Source organism: Stegodyphus dumicola, chromosome 5 (genome assembly GCF_044657685.1).
Source record: "Stegodyphus dumicola isolate Sdum_Otavi_A_Nest chromosome 5, ASM4465768v1".
Classification (NCBI taxonomy): domain Eukaryota; kingdom Metazoa; phylum Arthropoda; class Arachnida; order Araneae; family Eresidae; genus Stegodyphus; species Stegodyphus dumicola.
The window spans coordinates 139,501,169-139,517,728 of NC_140772.1; the positions used below are offsets into that span (position 1 = coordinate 139,501,169).

The 16,560-nt window shown below is 34.9% G+C and overlaps 1 protein-coding gene across 1 annotated transcript in view; it reads right to left on the reverse strand.

The window, feature by feature from the left end:
- LOC118183877 (UTP--glucose-1-phosphate uridylyltransferase-like) overlaps positions 1–16,560 on the reverse strand; it is a 106,333-nt gene that overhangs the window by 66,849 nt on the left and 22,924 nt on the right. Inside the window, exon 4 of the mRNA XM_035353486.2 lies at positions 4,796–4,978. Coding sequence (XP_035209377.1) covers positions 4,796–4,978 — 183 coding nt within the window. The remainder of the gene's footprint in view (positions 1–4,795; positions 4,979–16,560) is intronic.

Here is a 16,560-nt window from a genome sequence, read left to right on the forward strand (position 1 = left end):
GACTATATTTGGACCTGTCAGTACACAATACCGTTGCCTTGGCTCTACTGAACATTACAATGGCACCAGATTAAAAGGGGCCCCTCTGGAAGCTGTAAAGAGTGGGACACAAACCGTTTTCAAGCTTATAGCTCAACCCTTTGTACAGCAGCAGAACAGCTAATTTGAGTTAATGTGGTAGCCTGGAAGTCTAAAACCAAATCTCTTGTAGTTGCTTTGCAGTTCCTTTAAAAGGATAACAACAGAAAACTGATGCAGTTGTTGCTCTTGCCCATCTTTGACCTGGCTATTTACAAATTGATCCAGTGCTTCAAAAGCAGCTTCCACATCTTGATATGACTGAGGGATATTAAAACCTTCGGTGACCTCCATTTGTGTCTGACCTCCCTCGATTAAACCAATTATTTGCCACATTTGATGCAAAATGTGGCAAATAATGCTTTCACAAAATAAGCTTTATCAGGCTGTCATTGGTTATGGGTACATTCAGTCCTTATAAACCCACACGCATGTAACATTATAATAATACAAATTACTTCTGCTTGGGAATTTTAAGAAAATTAAAACATTCATAAAAAAGCACTGTTTTGTTTATAATTCAATTCAACTGTAATTCTACTAGTATTGATGTTGATAGTTAATAAATATAAGCTAGTTATGGAACTTATTACTTAATTTGGAACAAAAGTGAACATTTATATATATAATAACACTAATGTTTTTAACTATAGTGACTATGAGCAGAACGGTTATTAAGTTTGTTAAGTTATCAGATGCTATAACTTAACAAACTTAATAAAAGAAAAATAGTATGTTAAATAAGAAATGCAAATGTGATTTTACACTGACAGCAATTATTGGTCACTCTTTCATGCATAAATGATTTTGGAAGCTAGTGATCATCAGCTGGCATCATGTTAATGTGACTTTGTTCTGCCAGTATCACATAAACACTGACATAATTCGAATGATTACTAGCTACTATGACATATGCACAATTTTGGAAGTTCTATTGGCATTAATCTGATTTGAAACATTTATATAATCTTCTGACATTTCTATCTGCTGTTTATAATGTGTAATTGAAGTAATATATTATTAAGTAGCTTTATATTACTGTTTTATAAAAAAAATTATATGATAAAATTTAATTATAATTTTACAATTTTTTTCTACAGAAGTCTATTGTAATTTGAATACAAGGAACTGCAAAAAGAGCTGAGAACATACAATAAAATCTATACAAGTGATGCTAGTAAATGGTTAGAATCTGAACATTATAGCAGTCAAAGTGCTAAGATGACAGTGAACAACAAAATTTTCATTCTGCACTATCTAAAAATGAATTTCTATTACAGAATTACATCAAATGAAAATAATAGCATATAAGAGCTTAAAAATTTTCACAATGATCAAACACAACAATATCATTGCTGATAAATAGTCTATCTAACAGCATAAAAGTTGAAAATTTATATGAAAAAGAGGTTATACTATTTTACTTCAAAGCTGCAATTGAATATTATCCCCAAGATTTTCCATTAAATGTAATATTGTTGACAAACATCCTTTTAAAAATCCAAAGAGACAAATTAACCTCAGTACATGAAATCAAGTGGAAAATGATTTAAAATTTTAAAAAAGAATTTAAAAATGAGTCTGTTTGATAAATTTCGTACATTTTTTAAGATCATATATGAAAATATAAAAATGCATTATTAAAATTACACTCTTTTGCAAAAAAATCGAAGCACCAAGTAGGACGTTTGTAATCGTGATGACATTTGGTATGCAAAAACATCCTGGTCAAACATGCAAATGATCAAAGTTTCAAGGCAAATGAACAGGAAATGCAATCATAGCACACATTTCTAGTGCGCAATTCGCAAAGTATAAAACCAGTAACACAGGCGGAAAAGTTTATCTTTTTTTGTTGCTGCCATTGTAATTCCGTAAAGAAGCAACTAAAGATGCAATTACGACTATATCGAAGACCTTACAAACATCTAAACGACTTCAAACATGGTCGCATTGTAGGGTTGCATGAATCTGGGTGGTCATACCAAGCAATATGCCGCCACCTTCAGCGTACAGCAATGCTGTGCAAAGATGTTGGCAGCAGTGGTTGCTACAAGGAAATTGCCGACAAAATGAAGGCTCTGAAAGGCCAAGAAGCACAAATGTGAGGCAAGACAGGATGATTGTTTGCCAGGCACAAACTGCCCCAATGGTATCATTGTCGACTATTCAACACACTACAGCCACGTCTACGCCGCGGTACTGTCCACCATCTCACAGCGCTTGTCTGAGGCGGGGTTATGCTCACAGAGGCCTTTAAGAAGTTTGCCTTTGACCTCACCACTTCAGCGGAGTCATCTTGAGTGGTGTGGCAGCCGATCATCATAGCTGCCATCAAACTGGCATCGTATTGTGTTCAGCGATGAATCCCGCTTCACTCTTGAAGCAGATGACCACCCTATTCGTGTCTGGAGAGGACGGAGTTAACGATCCCAATCAGCCTTTGTTTTACAAAGGCATACAGCCATAACCCCTGGTGTGATGGTGTGGGATGTTATTTCTTATGACAACAGGTCACCTTTAGTCAACCTCCTTACATCTTTAACAGCTCAATGATATGTTGATACCATCCTGCGGCCGGTTGCATTCCCTTCATGCACATCATCCTGGGGCCATTTTTCCAACAAGATAATGCCAGGCAGCATACCATTCACATATCTCTGGACTGTCTCCGTGCAGTTGATACTCTTCCTTAGCCAGCAAGGTCACCAGACTTTTAACCAATCGAGATTGTCTGGGGCATAGTAGGCCACCAGATTCGGGCACAACAAACTATCACAGATCTGGAGCGACAACTGATGAATGCCTAGCAGAATGTGTCACAGGATGACATTAGGACCCTCTACCACTCCTTGCCTCGACGAATTCAAGCATACACTGCTGCTACGGGTGGTTCGACCAACTACTAATTTGAACACTCGGTGATTGTGAGCTGTGAACAGGTACTATGACCTTGATTTTTTAATCATTTTATTATCTGTGTATGAGGTATACACATATTCAATTTCATCAAAAACAACCACTTACTTCATGGTGCTTTGATTTTTTTTTTTTTTTTTTTCAAAAGACTTATTTTTAAAAGCATAATATTGCAGCGTTAATATGCCAGGCATTATGTGTGGTATAAAAACAAGTAAGAAAATAATCTGTTAATGCACAGTTTTTAAATAAAATTTTAATTGCTTTCAAGTGCTATCATGATACAAGGTTAATATACATTTCTTTAAAGGAAAATTAAGTACTTTTAACTAACATTAATAAAAAAAAAAATAATGACTTAATAGCAAACTGAACTGAATAAATCAAAGCAATTATCTATGCCTCGCCTTGTGCAATATTATACTAAAAATAAGACATAAGTATGTATCATTAAACACAATCTATAAAGTAAATTAATCGAAACTAGTTTGAGTTCACCTCCTTAAAAGCTCTGAAGTAGTTAACATTAAATTACAAACATTTCTTAAAACATATTTCCCATTTATAATACCTTAAGAGGAAAACCTTAAATGAACAACTATAAAAAAAGGGGTTTATGTCAATTCTGTTACGTAAAGTCTAATGAAAGGTGGTTGGTTGCTAGCTCAAGGTCAGTGCTGGTGTTTACCTTTACTACACTGAAATAATCAAAGGCTGTATGCCCATTCTTCCAGCACATGTGGAAAAAAGTGTAAGGACATGCTTCAAATTCTAATTTCAAAGAATGTACAAGTAGTTTGGTAAAATTTTCCTATGTGGAAGGTGGGTGTGTTGTTAAGAAGGCATTTGATGGATTGCGAGGAGCAGCATGTGATTCAGAGAATGGAAGCAGACCAGATACTGCCTATATGACAGTAGCCAAAAGCATCTTCAAAAGGATGTGGAAACAGTTTAAGATGCTAGTGATGTATTCAAACAGGTCAAGCTAAAAAATGTGCCATGGCAGACTGTCTTTTAGGACCATTATTTGGCAATGGTTTCTAAAAGAAAGATAAATGATATCACCCCAGACTGCAAGGGAGTTCACTGCACTTACAGGAACTCAACTATCCTGATAAACCAACACTGGCAGATTGCATAAAAGACGGCCACATGCAAGGAAATTCACAATTTATGTCCAATTAATTCAGGAGGTCAAATATGGCCAGTTGCAATGGTGCAGAGATCATCATGACAAATACCAGAGAATGAAGCCAAGCTCTGTTTATAGATGACTCTCATTTTTATTTGGAGACAGATCCTAGACGTGTTACAATCTGAAGGGAAAATCTCTTAGAACTCCAAGGTCTTTGCCAATAAGTTCAACAATGAAAATAGCATATCTTTAGTCAAATACTTCTTCAAGCATTCACATTTAATAATTGAATGGGGTAAGGCAAAAATCATCACCAAATGCCATATAAAAACAGCCTCAAAATTAAAGAAATGATTGAAATCACCACCCAGCTGAGTTGCAAAAGACCTTCCTTTCAAACTTTCATGACATTAAGGGATATTTATGATATGTTAACCAATAAAACAAGAGCGGCCAAGAACAACACAACTATTTTTATATGGTGCCACTGTTGGTTTACATTTGGCCAATACCGAAAAAGTAGGACTCAACAGTATGCAAACAAATTTCAGGAATAGGAATATTTTCAGTTATTTTGTTATATCACACATTAATCAACGGATAGGAATCTTGATTCAAATTATAATATATAAAAGATTTTGAATAAGCTTAGTAAAAACTTACCTCTATTTGTTGCACAGTAAGATCTAAAAATGTCAGATCATTTCTGACTGGAATGATGGATTTTGGACCAGTGCATCCCATACTTGTTCCAAGACCACCATTTAATTTCACTACTACAAGTTTGTTTAACATTTCTTTGATTGAATCAGATGGAGGTTCAACAAGAGTATCATAATTTTTTATCTAAAAAACAAACAAAACATAAATGCATTTTTTATCTAAAAAACAAACAAAACATAAATGCTGTTGTAGCATAAGAACATCTAAGATGGATGAATAAGCAGACCAGAGGTCTTTTAAATATTTATTTTAAAACTTAATAGATTTCTTGATTAATAAAAAGTAAATCACCAATACAATACAGCCAATAATATTATACAAAACTTCCGCATGATGTGGCTCCATTGCATGGTGTGACTTACCTACAGCATCTCTCTAAGCATAATTCCACACAAAAAAAACCTCTTTCTTTCCTTTTACATTATTGTCGCAAGGAACCGCACAGGGCGGGGGTCATTCTTATGACTTATTTTTGTTGATTACCTTTCCGGTCATTTAGCGGACACTCTGTGATAGTTCGCAAGGAAACCGCACAAGAGCTTTAACACACTTCCGTAGTTAATTTACCAGAAGATTAATTCTCTTGAAAACAGAAAGTTCTGTAATTTTAAATGAACGTTCCATCAAAGATGAGAATCGTCCGTCACACTGTTTTTATCTAAAAACTGTCAAAACATTTGACAGGAACAGAACAGATGATAAAACAAATAGCAGCTTCTAAATTATAAAAAGCTGACCATTAAAGGTCCATTATAAATGTACTTTATAAAGTTACTTCATATATTCTGTATATCAATATTTATCAAATTTCATGACTTGCACTATTGGTGAAAGCAGTATTTTCAAAATACACTACATACTAGCTTTTAATTTTGTTTTTCTATTTATAATGGTGAATGGTTATTAGAATAATGAGCTTTTATTTTTAAAATTTTAATTTGAATTTTTTAGGTTGTTTACAAAAACACATATGAAAACATTAGCAAATTAACAAAGTCTTTCTGTGGTCTGTGATTCATTTCTTGCTATCATTATAATAACATTCTTGTGCACACCCACATTTAATACAATGCACCCTCTTTGCAGAATTATTTACTCCCTCAAGCATCCTACACACATACTGTTCCCCTTGTTGCTTTGTCAATTCAGTATACCACGGTTCGAAAGCCTGAGGAAAATCTTCAAATGAATGACTTCAAAAGATAAAAGATTTGCTCAAGTATCATTCAGGTTTCTTCATCAAGAAAAGGGTGCATTACACAGCAAGTATACCTAAAAACTAAAAAATGTAATTTGAAATTATAGGTGTGCGTATACGCCAAACTATAAGGTAAATTTTATGGTTTACTTGTGCAGTAATAGCAGATCTGTCAACAGAAAATTTCTTGCTTGCATTCAAATACTTTGTAATGAGAAGAAATTTGTTGTTAAAAAAGTTATCATTAACTTTACTACTTTATACTATTAATATAGTATTAAGGAATTTATTTCCTATGCACAAAATTTTAATTTATTAAGGAGTTTAAAGTTAATTAATAAAAGTTCAATTAAAATTTTAATATGTTTTGGAAGTAAAAGCATGTATTTTTTTTCCACTCTTGTAGATTCTCAGAATAGAGAATTAGGAGAAGATTGTAGGCAGAGAGAGTCTTCTTCTAACAGCTGAACTGAGGGGAATAGGAAAGTAGAGCCCTTGACTTGCTGATGGTCAGTGTTGGACATCGAAGAAAAACAGTTTTTATATCTTTTTTCTCAATTACACTTGATGAAGGATGTTTGATCTTGCCTGAAAAGGTCAGAAGCATCATGTTCTATAGATAAACTGTTTGCTTCCAATGGAAGAAGCTTTGTGGGTTGTCTTAATTGAGCGTTTTGAAGAAGTTTCCTGGGAGTTAAAGGCAGCATGTAACTTTTCCACTTTGAAATATAACAGAAGGTTTAAACTCATTTCTAATGGGAAGGGGGCTGAAACCCTCTTCAGGGGTTTGTCATTAATGACTGCAGTTTTTCAGATGGATGAATGTTGATAAATGGATAGATGAATGATGTGATTAATGGTGCATAACCTGAAAGGTTATGATGCATGGTCATATTACACTAACTTAAAACAAATTCATGTGATAAATTTAAATTTACAACGAGGTAAAATCTCAATATAAATAAGACATAAAAATAAATTAAGCAATTAAAAACCTATAAAATTAAATAGCAAAAGCCAGTTTCTCACAAATATTGAAATAAATTCAAACTGACCTCTTTTCGGATTAAATAGTCAAGAAGTCAGAGCTATTAAAATATTTTAATAAAAGAGTTTTAAAATATATACATTCTTCTTAAATGTCATGCACCCATAGATGGGCACTTTGAGCAAATGGGCTCACTTTTGGGTTTCAAAAAATAATTATGTGAAGCACAAGAATAAACGATTCTAAGAAGAGTTAAAAGAACCTTCTCCCTTTCATTTCTATTAGCCTCCCATAATTCTACTTTTGGTTTTATCCCTCTCAATTTATTATTTATTCAAGAGTCCCAAAGTCACTGCCATTTAGTCAGAATCTTCTGCTTGATGATGATGTTGATATCTCTCAAAGGGACAAGTGAGCTAGATAGTTCAACAGCAGACTTTGCTGCGATATCTGCTAATACTGCTATTCTGCTATCTACTCATTCCCTTTAATGCCCACATGTCCAGGAACCCAGAAGTAAAGAATACAATAACCACAGCTCCTTAAATTTAAATTTAACCTTAGGATTTAAACAAGTACTAGATTCTTTGTATCACAGAATATTCTTGAGGCTTTTAGTGCACTAAACAAGTTGGTATAAATAATAAATTTGAAGTTAGATATGAAGGTAAGTGCATAGTATATGGCAGTTCATTCAGATTTTAGGACAGAGAGATAGTCATGTAAGCATCTGTCCTGCATGTTGTCACCTGTTACAAATGCTGCCCCAACATGGCCAGTTATTTTTGAACCATCAGTATATACACTCATGTCCATAAATTAAGGATAATTCCGAGTCACGCGGAAATTGAACTCTAAAATAAATATATCACCTGTAAAATCACTACACACATCTTCAAGAATCATATGCAAATTTCAAGAAGTAACCAAATGACACCAATCGTACGTCACAATGACGAGAGTGTAAGAGAGTGATGTATAAGGAATACAGGCAAAGAAGTAAAATTGTTTGCAGGCACTTTATAAGCATTTCAGTACAATAACCGAATAGTTATGACACAAAGGAAGCATTTGGATGATTTTTTACGTGGTAGAATTATCGGCCGTCTGGAATGTGGGCGTACCCAACTGGAAGTATCAGACGAACTTGGAATTGCTCAGAGTGTCATCTCCAGGCTTTGGCAACGATTCCAAGATGATGGTAATGTGAGTAGACGTTACAGCATAGGTCGCCCCAGAGTTACAACGCCGAATGAGGACCGGTATTTGGCAGTTACTGACAAAAGAAACAGGCGGAGCACAGCCTCAGACCTGTCTCATCAACTCTCTTCAGACACTGGTACGACAATTTCAAGGCAGACCGTATACAGATGCTTAGGGCAGATTGGTCTATATGTTCGTAGACTTGTCAGATGTGTTCCACTTACTGCAACTCACTGTTGCCTGCAGTTAGCCTGGAGTAGAGAGCATGCATTGTGGACACCGCAACAGTGGGCTTGTGTGATGTTTTCCGACGAGTCCAGGTTTAGCTTGCAGTCTGATTCTCGCCGGACTTTCATATGGAGAGCTCCAGGTAGCCGTTACCACCAAGAAAATATCACTGAACGACACCGTTATGGTGGAGCAGGAGTGCTCGTTTGGGGTGGAATTATTCTGGGTTCCAGAACTGACCTGCATGTTCAAATTGGAACCATGACAAGCCAAATCTATCGGGACGTCATTCTGGAACAACATGTACATTTGTTTCGGGGCGCCATGGGCCCACAATTTGTGTTTATGGATGACAACGCCCGTCCTCACCATGCAAACATCGTAAGCGAATGCCTTCAATCGGAGGATATCACCCGTATGAACTGGCCAGCATTCTCACCGGACTTGAATCCAGTAGAGCACGTGTGGGACATGCTTGGCCGACGAGTTGCAGCCCATCAACCTCCTCCTACATGTCTACCGGAACTTCGGAGAGCATTGCTTTTTGAGTGGTGTAATTTCCCCCAAGATCAGATCGATAATTTGATACTCAGCATGCCTAGGCGTTGTACGGACTGTATTGCATCGTCTGGGAGACATACAATGTATTAACAATCATACCAACCATGTAATATTGGTTTTTTGTATATAGGTTTTTTTTTTTTTTTTTTGTAATTTTCTCCAGGTAGAAAAAATCGCTAATTTTTTTAATAATATCAAACATATAGCATCTTTTTTTGCTCTTTACCTTTTGTTTAATAAATAAGCTTTACAAATAAGTCAAATTTGTTTTGCTTCTAACTCTTCCTTTGCCTGATTTTGCATTATCCTTAATTTATGGACATGAGTGTAGAAGAGTGTAACTGCCATATTTATGTCTGTGCTCCAAAAAAAATCTGTTTGTATACATCTCATTAGTGTTTCTCTTCTTGTGATGATGGAAGACATCTAGAAATTTGGTTTGTGCATTCTCCCAAGGTGGTATTTCAAAGTGCTGTCTACTTGAATGGACACATCAGGGATATGAAATTCTGGGATCATGGAGCAAACCCTATGAGAGAAAGAAGGCACACAAGATGGTCTACCTTCAAATAAAAGATCACACATGTCACCAAGCAAGGACATTTTACAAGGATGTTGTGGCTGGGATAATATACTGAAATAATAGTGAAGAGAAACTACTCATGTCTTGCCTGCAGCGATGTTTCATATAAGACAACAAACAGACTCTGGAAAGGGTATGTCCTGAAGGTTCCAGAACTAATATGCAGAGCCTGATCAAGCACAGGATCTAGTTTTAACAAAACGGAAGACTGAGCAGATCCATAAACAACTGAGCCATAGTCCAGTCTAGATCATATAAGCACTCTATATATTTAAAGCAAAGAGTCACACTCAGTGCCCGAGTGTTTGCTCATAACTTCTTCCTCAGATATAAAACATGAGGAAGAAAAGTCAGCTTTCAATCAAACATCACCCCTAAAAACTAACTCTTTGCTTCGAATCAATGACCCATTAAGATTAATTCAGGTTCAGGATAGAGGCCTCGCTTTCCACAAAAGTGCACACAATCTGCTGTTTTGAAAACACAAATTCTTTGTTTGATCATTTTTCAATCCTGTTAAGGATGATCTGCAATTGTCCCTTCACAAATCTCATATCTGAACCTTCACAACTAATGTGGAGGTCATCAATGTACAATGATTCTGAAATGGTAGGAGGAAGTTCTTTTAAAACAGAATATATTTTTACCTCCAAATGAAAGCATATTACTCCAAACGAATGTGTCCAGGAATATAGCTGGACACCTATTTTAGTCGCCTCTTACGACATGATTGAGCTACACTAGGACTATCCTTTCATACACAGTCATCAAACGAGTGCATTCTCTAGCAAGAGATATAAAAATGGAGAAATGATCCCTATTATAAAAGTCATTCCCTATAATAAATGTGCGAAAGGGTAAAAGTGATGGTGAACATCTAGAAGGAGTGAGTGAATGAAACATCCTTGTATGTATCCTGTCTTTGTAGGAAATAGGTATCCTGTCCATTATTGAGGAGACAAAGACCATCTCTGATCATTTCCTCATTTTTTTTCCTTGAGGATTTGTCTCCTTACTTTCCCACAGCAGACTTTCAGCATTTAAGTGCCCCATCATGATAAAAGTTTAATGCAGCTTCTCTATCTCATTATCTAAATCTCATTGATTGATGTGTTCATTTGGAGGCATATAGACACAACAAGCTTAAACCACACTCCTTATAGTTACCTGAATGGTAACAAATTGAAGATTTTTTGTTAAAGGATATGAACGGAGGGATAGTCAAGTGAGATTCACGCGCTCACCTACAAGATTGTCTTACCTGACAAAATTAAGCTTCGAAACTTAGTTTCTTTCTCTGCTTTTAGAAGAGCAAAACCAAACACACAGGATGGTGTTTATCAATTAAATCTTTGAAATCAACGAGATCTTGGTGGAAGCAGCGACAATTCCACGAAACAAGGGCAGCCACTATGGATGATGTTTACTTTTCTGGTGCTGTGTTTTTGTTTTACATGAACGTAGGTGCCTTGGGATGCCCAGTCACTCTTTCACCTCCATATCAAAGGTTAATTCTTCAGAATTGATACTCTCAAAAGAGCTCACACTTTGATTCCTTGGAGGCATTGAAATTTTCTTTTTTTTTTTTTTTTTTTTTTTTTTTTTTTTTTTCTTTATTATTTCAAGTTTTATTATCCTTTGTTTCTTTATTGTATGGTATTTTCATAATATTATGCATTGTTTTCAATGTTTTGTTGCGTGTTTTGTTCTGATTGTTCATTTCATACACCTACTATTGCTTGCGTGCCTACTAATTCCACAGATTTTAAAGCACCAGCAAAAGATATTTTTTGGTGGCTGTGTGTACATTATTAATTTTCTAGCTTCATCATATGAAATATTTTTAGTTATTTTTATGGTTTGTACTCCCTTTTCCGATTTCTATTCTGGATACTGATGCAAGAATGCTGTGTGTTCTCCTTTGCAGTTTGCACACAGTAGATCAGCACTGCAACTATCACCGTCATAGCCTTCCACAGAGCAATGTGCTCATCCAAGTCTCCCATGACAGGACATTTTTGAACGATCAAGCATTGACACTAAAAGCATCGCAAAGGGTTTGGTATGTAGATCTTACAGGGCAGTCATGTATACTCTCTGGCAGATCAGGCGAACTGAAGGTCGGGATTATATGCTTAGTATTGATCAATTGAGCTTCTCTGTGCATCTTGCTCTGTCTTGCTACACAGACATCCTGGTCAGACAAACCACAGACTATTCCCTCTTCTGAAATGAAAAGGTGGTCAAACTCCGAGATAATACCTTGGCAATAATTTAGTGTTTTATGAGCTGACACACTTATGCCAGCTTGTCCACACTTTTTTAATCCTAGAAGATTAACAGATTGAATTTCAGAGGCAGTTTCAATAAGGACGTCTCCAAATCATAGCCATTTGATATTTTTTGTTTCTCCAACAGTGGACTTGATATACGTATTATTGCTTTAGAAAAGGATAAAGTTTTTCCAGGTTGACATTAGAATCGTTTATTACAAGAAAATGGAGTGTACGAGCTTCAGCATCAGCATTTACATTTGTTTTTAATTTTTTTGAGGACAAAACGTTTTCCACATTTGTTTGTGTATTTGAGGTGATATTTGAAAGGAACAAAAGATTTTGACCTGGCAGCCCCATGCATCACAGAGCCCAACAAGAGCCCCATTGACATGCAATGCTCCTTCACACAGCTGCCATTAGCAAGAGGAGGAAAAGGAAACATGAAGGAGTTTTGTCTACATCAAAAACCTGATTTTTAATACTGTTTACATAATTTTAATATTGTTTACTGTTGTTAATTTTGTAATCGGTACTTTTGCAACTGGTACCGGAACTTTCGTAATTGTTCCTATTTATGCTTTATAATTATTATTATTATTATTTTATAAGCTTTTATTTCGCTCACTCTTGGCACTTGTCACTATGGTTAAAAGATGGTCATTGATTTTTAAATTGCTTCCTGATAAGATATCGAATTCAAACTTTGTACATAATTGCTTGCGGGTACAGTGTCATGATTTTGATATTTAGAGGATTGGATTTTTTCAAATTTATAGTTAAACAATTTTTTGAAAATATTTTCGTTAACATATAAACACAGAATCTTAGAATACTATAGTTTGCACCATAAGACACAGCACAGAAAAAAAAATTAATTGAAATTTTTAACTTTTGGGGGGGGGGAGAATTTTTGAAATCGCTCATATTTTTAAACACCCATTAATTTTAAAATTTCATATCTGAAAATATATAGGTTACAAACTTTCAATATTTTCACAGGTTATCAAACAAACTTCACATTTAAAAAAAAATTAAAAGGAAATTAATTAAATGATTTTTTTTATTTTTTTAAAAAGATATGCAATGAAGCAGAATGTGACTAAGATCAAAATTTGTTTCAAACATTTTACATAAAATGTGTTTTTATTTTTTCTCAGAAACTAATTCATTAATTGCAAAATCAATCATTGAAGTTATTAAGAACACTCTAATAAATACAATCAAAAAAGCTGCAGGCAAGAGTTTGAAAATTGTAAGAGAAGAAAGACATTTTAATTGTTAAGTTTTTCTTCAAAAAATTTTAATTGAAAAAAATAAGGCAAAAAAATTTTTTTTTTTAATTTTAAAATCATTTTGTCTTACAAAACCATTTAATAATATTCATAAAAAGTAGATGAAAGTTCTTAAATAAAAAAAAAATCATGCAAAAGGTACTGAGTCCCTTGTCACGTTGAAGCAGATATGTGCATCTGAGTGCCTTAACTTTAGTTTTAATTTGAACAGTATTTCTGGAACACCCAGCATCAGATAACATTGTCTGGAGTGAAATTGTTTATAAATTTCCATATCTTGTACAGTTCCATATTTTTCGGGGGATGCTATCTATCAACATGATTGTTTTGCTGACAGTCCAGTGAGCAGTCAGTTGCATGTCAGCCATGTTCTTTACTAAAATTAAGTGAACCGCGCTATCATGTAGTGCAGTATGAGAAATGTTCCCATTTGCCCAGCTCCAGAGACTTAGGAGAATTCTAGCAAATTCTAAATTCAATTCTGAGGGCCAGTTAATGCTTGTTTGCCATGTGAACGGGACATGTTGGAAGAACCGGTTTTCGCCACCGTTCGAACCTGCTCTTGTGAATGGGGCTAAGGGGATGCAGAATCCAGAGCCAGGCTTAACTGGGTCTGTACCCAATCTGAAGCTCCACACTCAGCTTTCCCAAACTACTGTCTCCAAGGGCAAGTGACCAGCCATTTGACACTAAAGGGGACGGGTAAGTGCCTTCTGTTTCAATCTGAAGCTGAGGTACAAGCAGTGTGTTGGGGACAGACCTCGCGCCTCAACTATTAGGACACTCTTTTCTGGTCTTATAGGTCACAATACATGGCAAATGTGTAGGCGGTTTTCTATCCATAAAAAACTACAAACTAAGGGCAGTAACAGAATCTCACTCTGAGCCCCAAACTCCCAAAAGGAAAATCACAAGAGTGGAGTAAATAGAAATAGAATAGATAAGAGATGAAAAGGAATGGAGGAAAGATCACTAGGGCTCCAGAATCATGAGGGTGATCTCTCACCAAGAGAGTGATCCCTTGAAGGGCTAGGGTACCTCAGGATTGCCACATCCGTACTCACGAAAAGTGAGCCCTTGAGGGGTTTCGGTTGGTTGAAGGAGATTTCAAAATTAAACTATTAGCTACAATGGACTTTTAATACTTTTAATCTTCTTAAGCTGCCAATAATTTTGATGGGAGGCAGGATACTGAGATTTCTTTGGAGGTTGACAGAGTGGGCAGGTTAGAATTGGTTGTTAAATTTCCTCCAAAGAAGATTTAGAAAAAAGCCATGGCTATATTTCCTTACTCTATGGGTCCTGCTTCCTGGTGAAAAATGCAGATTAGTGGTAGATTGTCTCAGCTTTGCAGGTCTTTGGAAAAATAATATGGTGCTTCATCACTGATCTTCAGAAAAATAATGCAGTACTTTTGCTTCATTACAAGTTTTCAGGAAAATAATATCGTGCTTTTGCTTCATCACTGATCTTCAGAAAAATATGCTGCTTTTGTTTCATCACTGGTCTTCGGAAAAATAAGCGCAATTTTACTTTATAGATGGTAAATCATCGAATCCAAGGGGCAGTTGCAGCTGTATATTTAGTGGAAGCCTTCTGAAGATCCTGAACTCTTAGGTTGTAATGTCCTGCCAGAAGATTGGTATTTTCAGTCTCTGGAGATTGCTATGAATTAAATTTCTACTTATTGTCAATATGGTTATTTTAAATTAATAATTAATCTTTGTTTTGAGGAAAAGACTTTTTTAGTTAATAATAGAGTAAAACAGTAATTTTAATTTTTAACTGTAAAACTTAATAAATTAAATTAATAATTGTGTGAAAAATTTAGTGATTTTGTGTGAAGAATTTAGCTAATAATTTACAGTCTCTATTTAATTTATTACAAAAAATTGCATTTAATAAATTTTTAGACTCTGAAATACTGTACAATATAATAACACCAAACAAGATATCACTAATGCAAGAGAGACTCTTCTCCTTAAAGTTAAAATTTGTTTCAAAGCTAATATTAAGCACAATTACAGCATGAACAATCTGAATTATATATTCATTGCATACTTGCATTTGGGGGGGTAATATGCAAGTAAGTGGGTATGTGTGCACTGTTTTGCCCACCCTTCCTTTATAATTTACATTATTATGCATATTATGTTATATATATGTTATGTGCATAATTATTATGTGTGCATTGTTTTGTATGCCCTTCCTTCATAATTTACATTATGTGTGCACAGTTTTGCATGACTTTACTTTATAATTTACATTATTATGTTATCATCACGTCATATTTATTAGATGATGCTTATTAAGTTTTGCTCTTTGTAGTATGTAAGAATTAATACGAAATATATCTATGTATGTAGCACCTGTAAACCTAACACATCTCGTGAAAAATATTATTGTAAACAAATAAAGATGCTTTTCCATCAACAATCTAATTGCATAAAAATATGTATACAAATATTATATGTGATACTAATTCAGAAGTCAAACAACAAAAATCAGCGTTAATTTACAAAATTTTCACAGGACTAGTTTCGATGGTTTTACTGAACCATCATCTTCAGCTGCAAAACCGCAAATGAACAAGATAGGAAATAATGTTTAGATAAGATAAGAAAGCCTGGACAAGAATAAGCAAGTGGCGCCATCTGTTGGCGAAACCAGAACTAAAACATAATTTCTCTAAAAGCCGAAGGCAAATTTGGATTGGAATTAGGATCGTTAACTAGAACAGAAAGATTTTTATGAATGTGAAATGCCTCTAGAAAATCCAGTTCTCCAATGGAAGATGTTTTTTGAATAATTTTGGCAGCAGAAAAATTGAAAGTGTGATTTTCGGACCAACAATGTTGAGCAACAGAAGACTTCTGTGTTTCCTTTTTTCTAACATATGCCTCATGTTCTTTGACGCGAAATTTTAAGGCTCTCTTAGTTTGGCCAATGTAAATTAAACCGCACTGGCAAGGAATCCTATAAATACCCCAGGAATTCATATCCGGAATGGGGTCCTTGAGTATAGAAGTTGGAATTTTATTGATGGGAGAGTAAACAACCCGAAAGTTAAATTTCTGCAAAATATGTGCAACTTTATAGCTAATTGATGGAAAGAAGGGAATGACAACAGAATTTTTATAATCTCCTAAAATAAGAGTGTGGCTTTTAGTGTGTTGAGATGAGAATTTTTTAACTGCTTGATTAATAATGTTGGGTGAAAAGCCCCTGTCAATAGCTATTGCTTTTAAATAATTTAGTTCTTCATCAAGGACTAGTTTGGAGGAGCAAACTTGAAGAGCACGGAAAACATAGGAATAAAATGAAGCTAACTTTTGTTTAGTCGGATGACATGATTTAAAGTGTGGTGGAAGGCAAA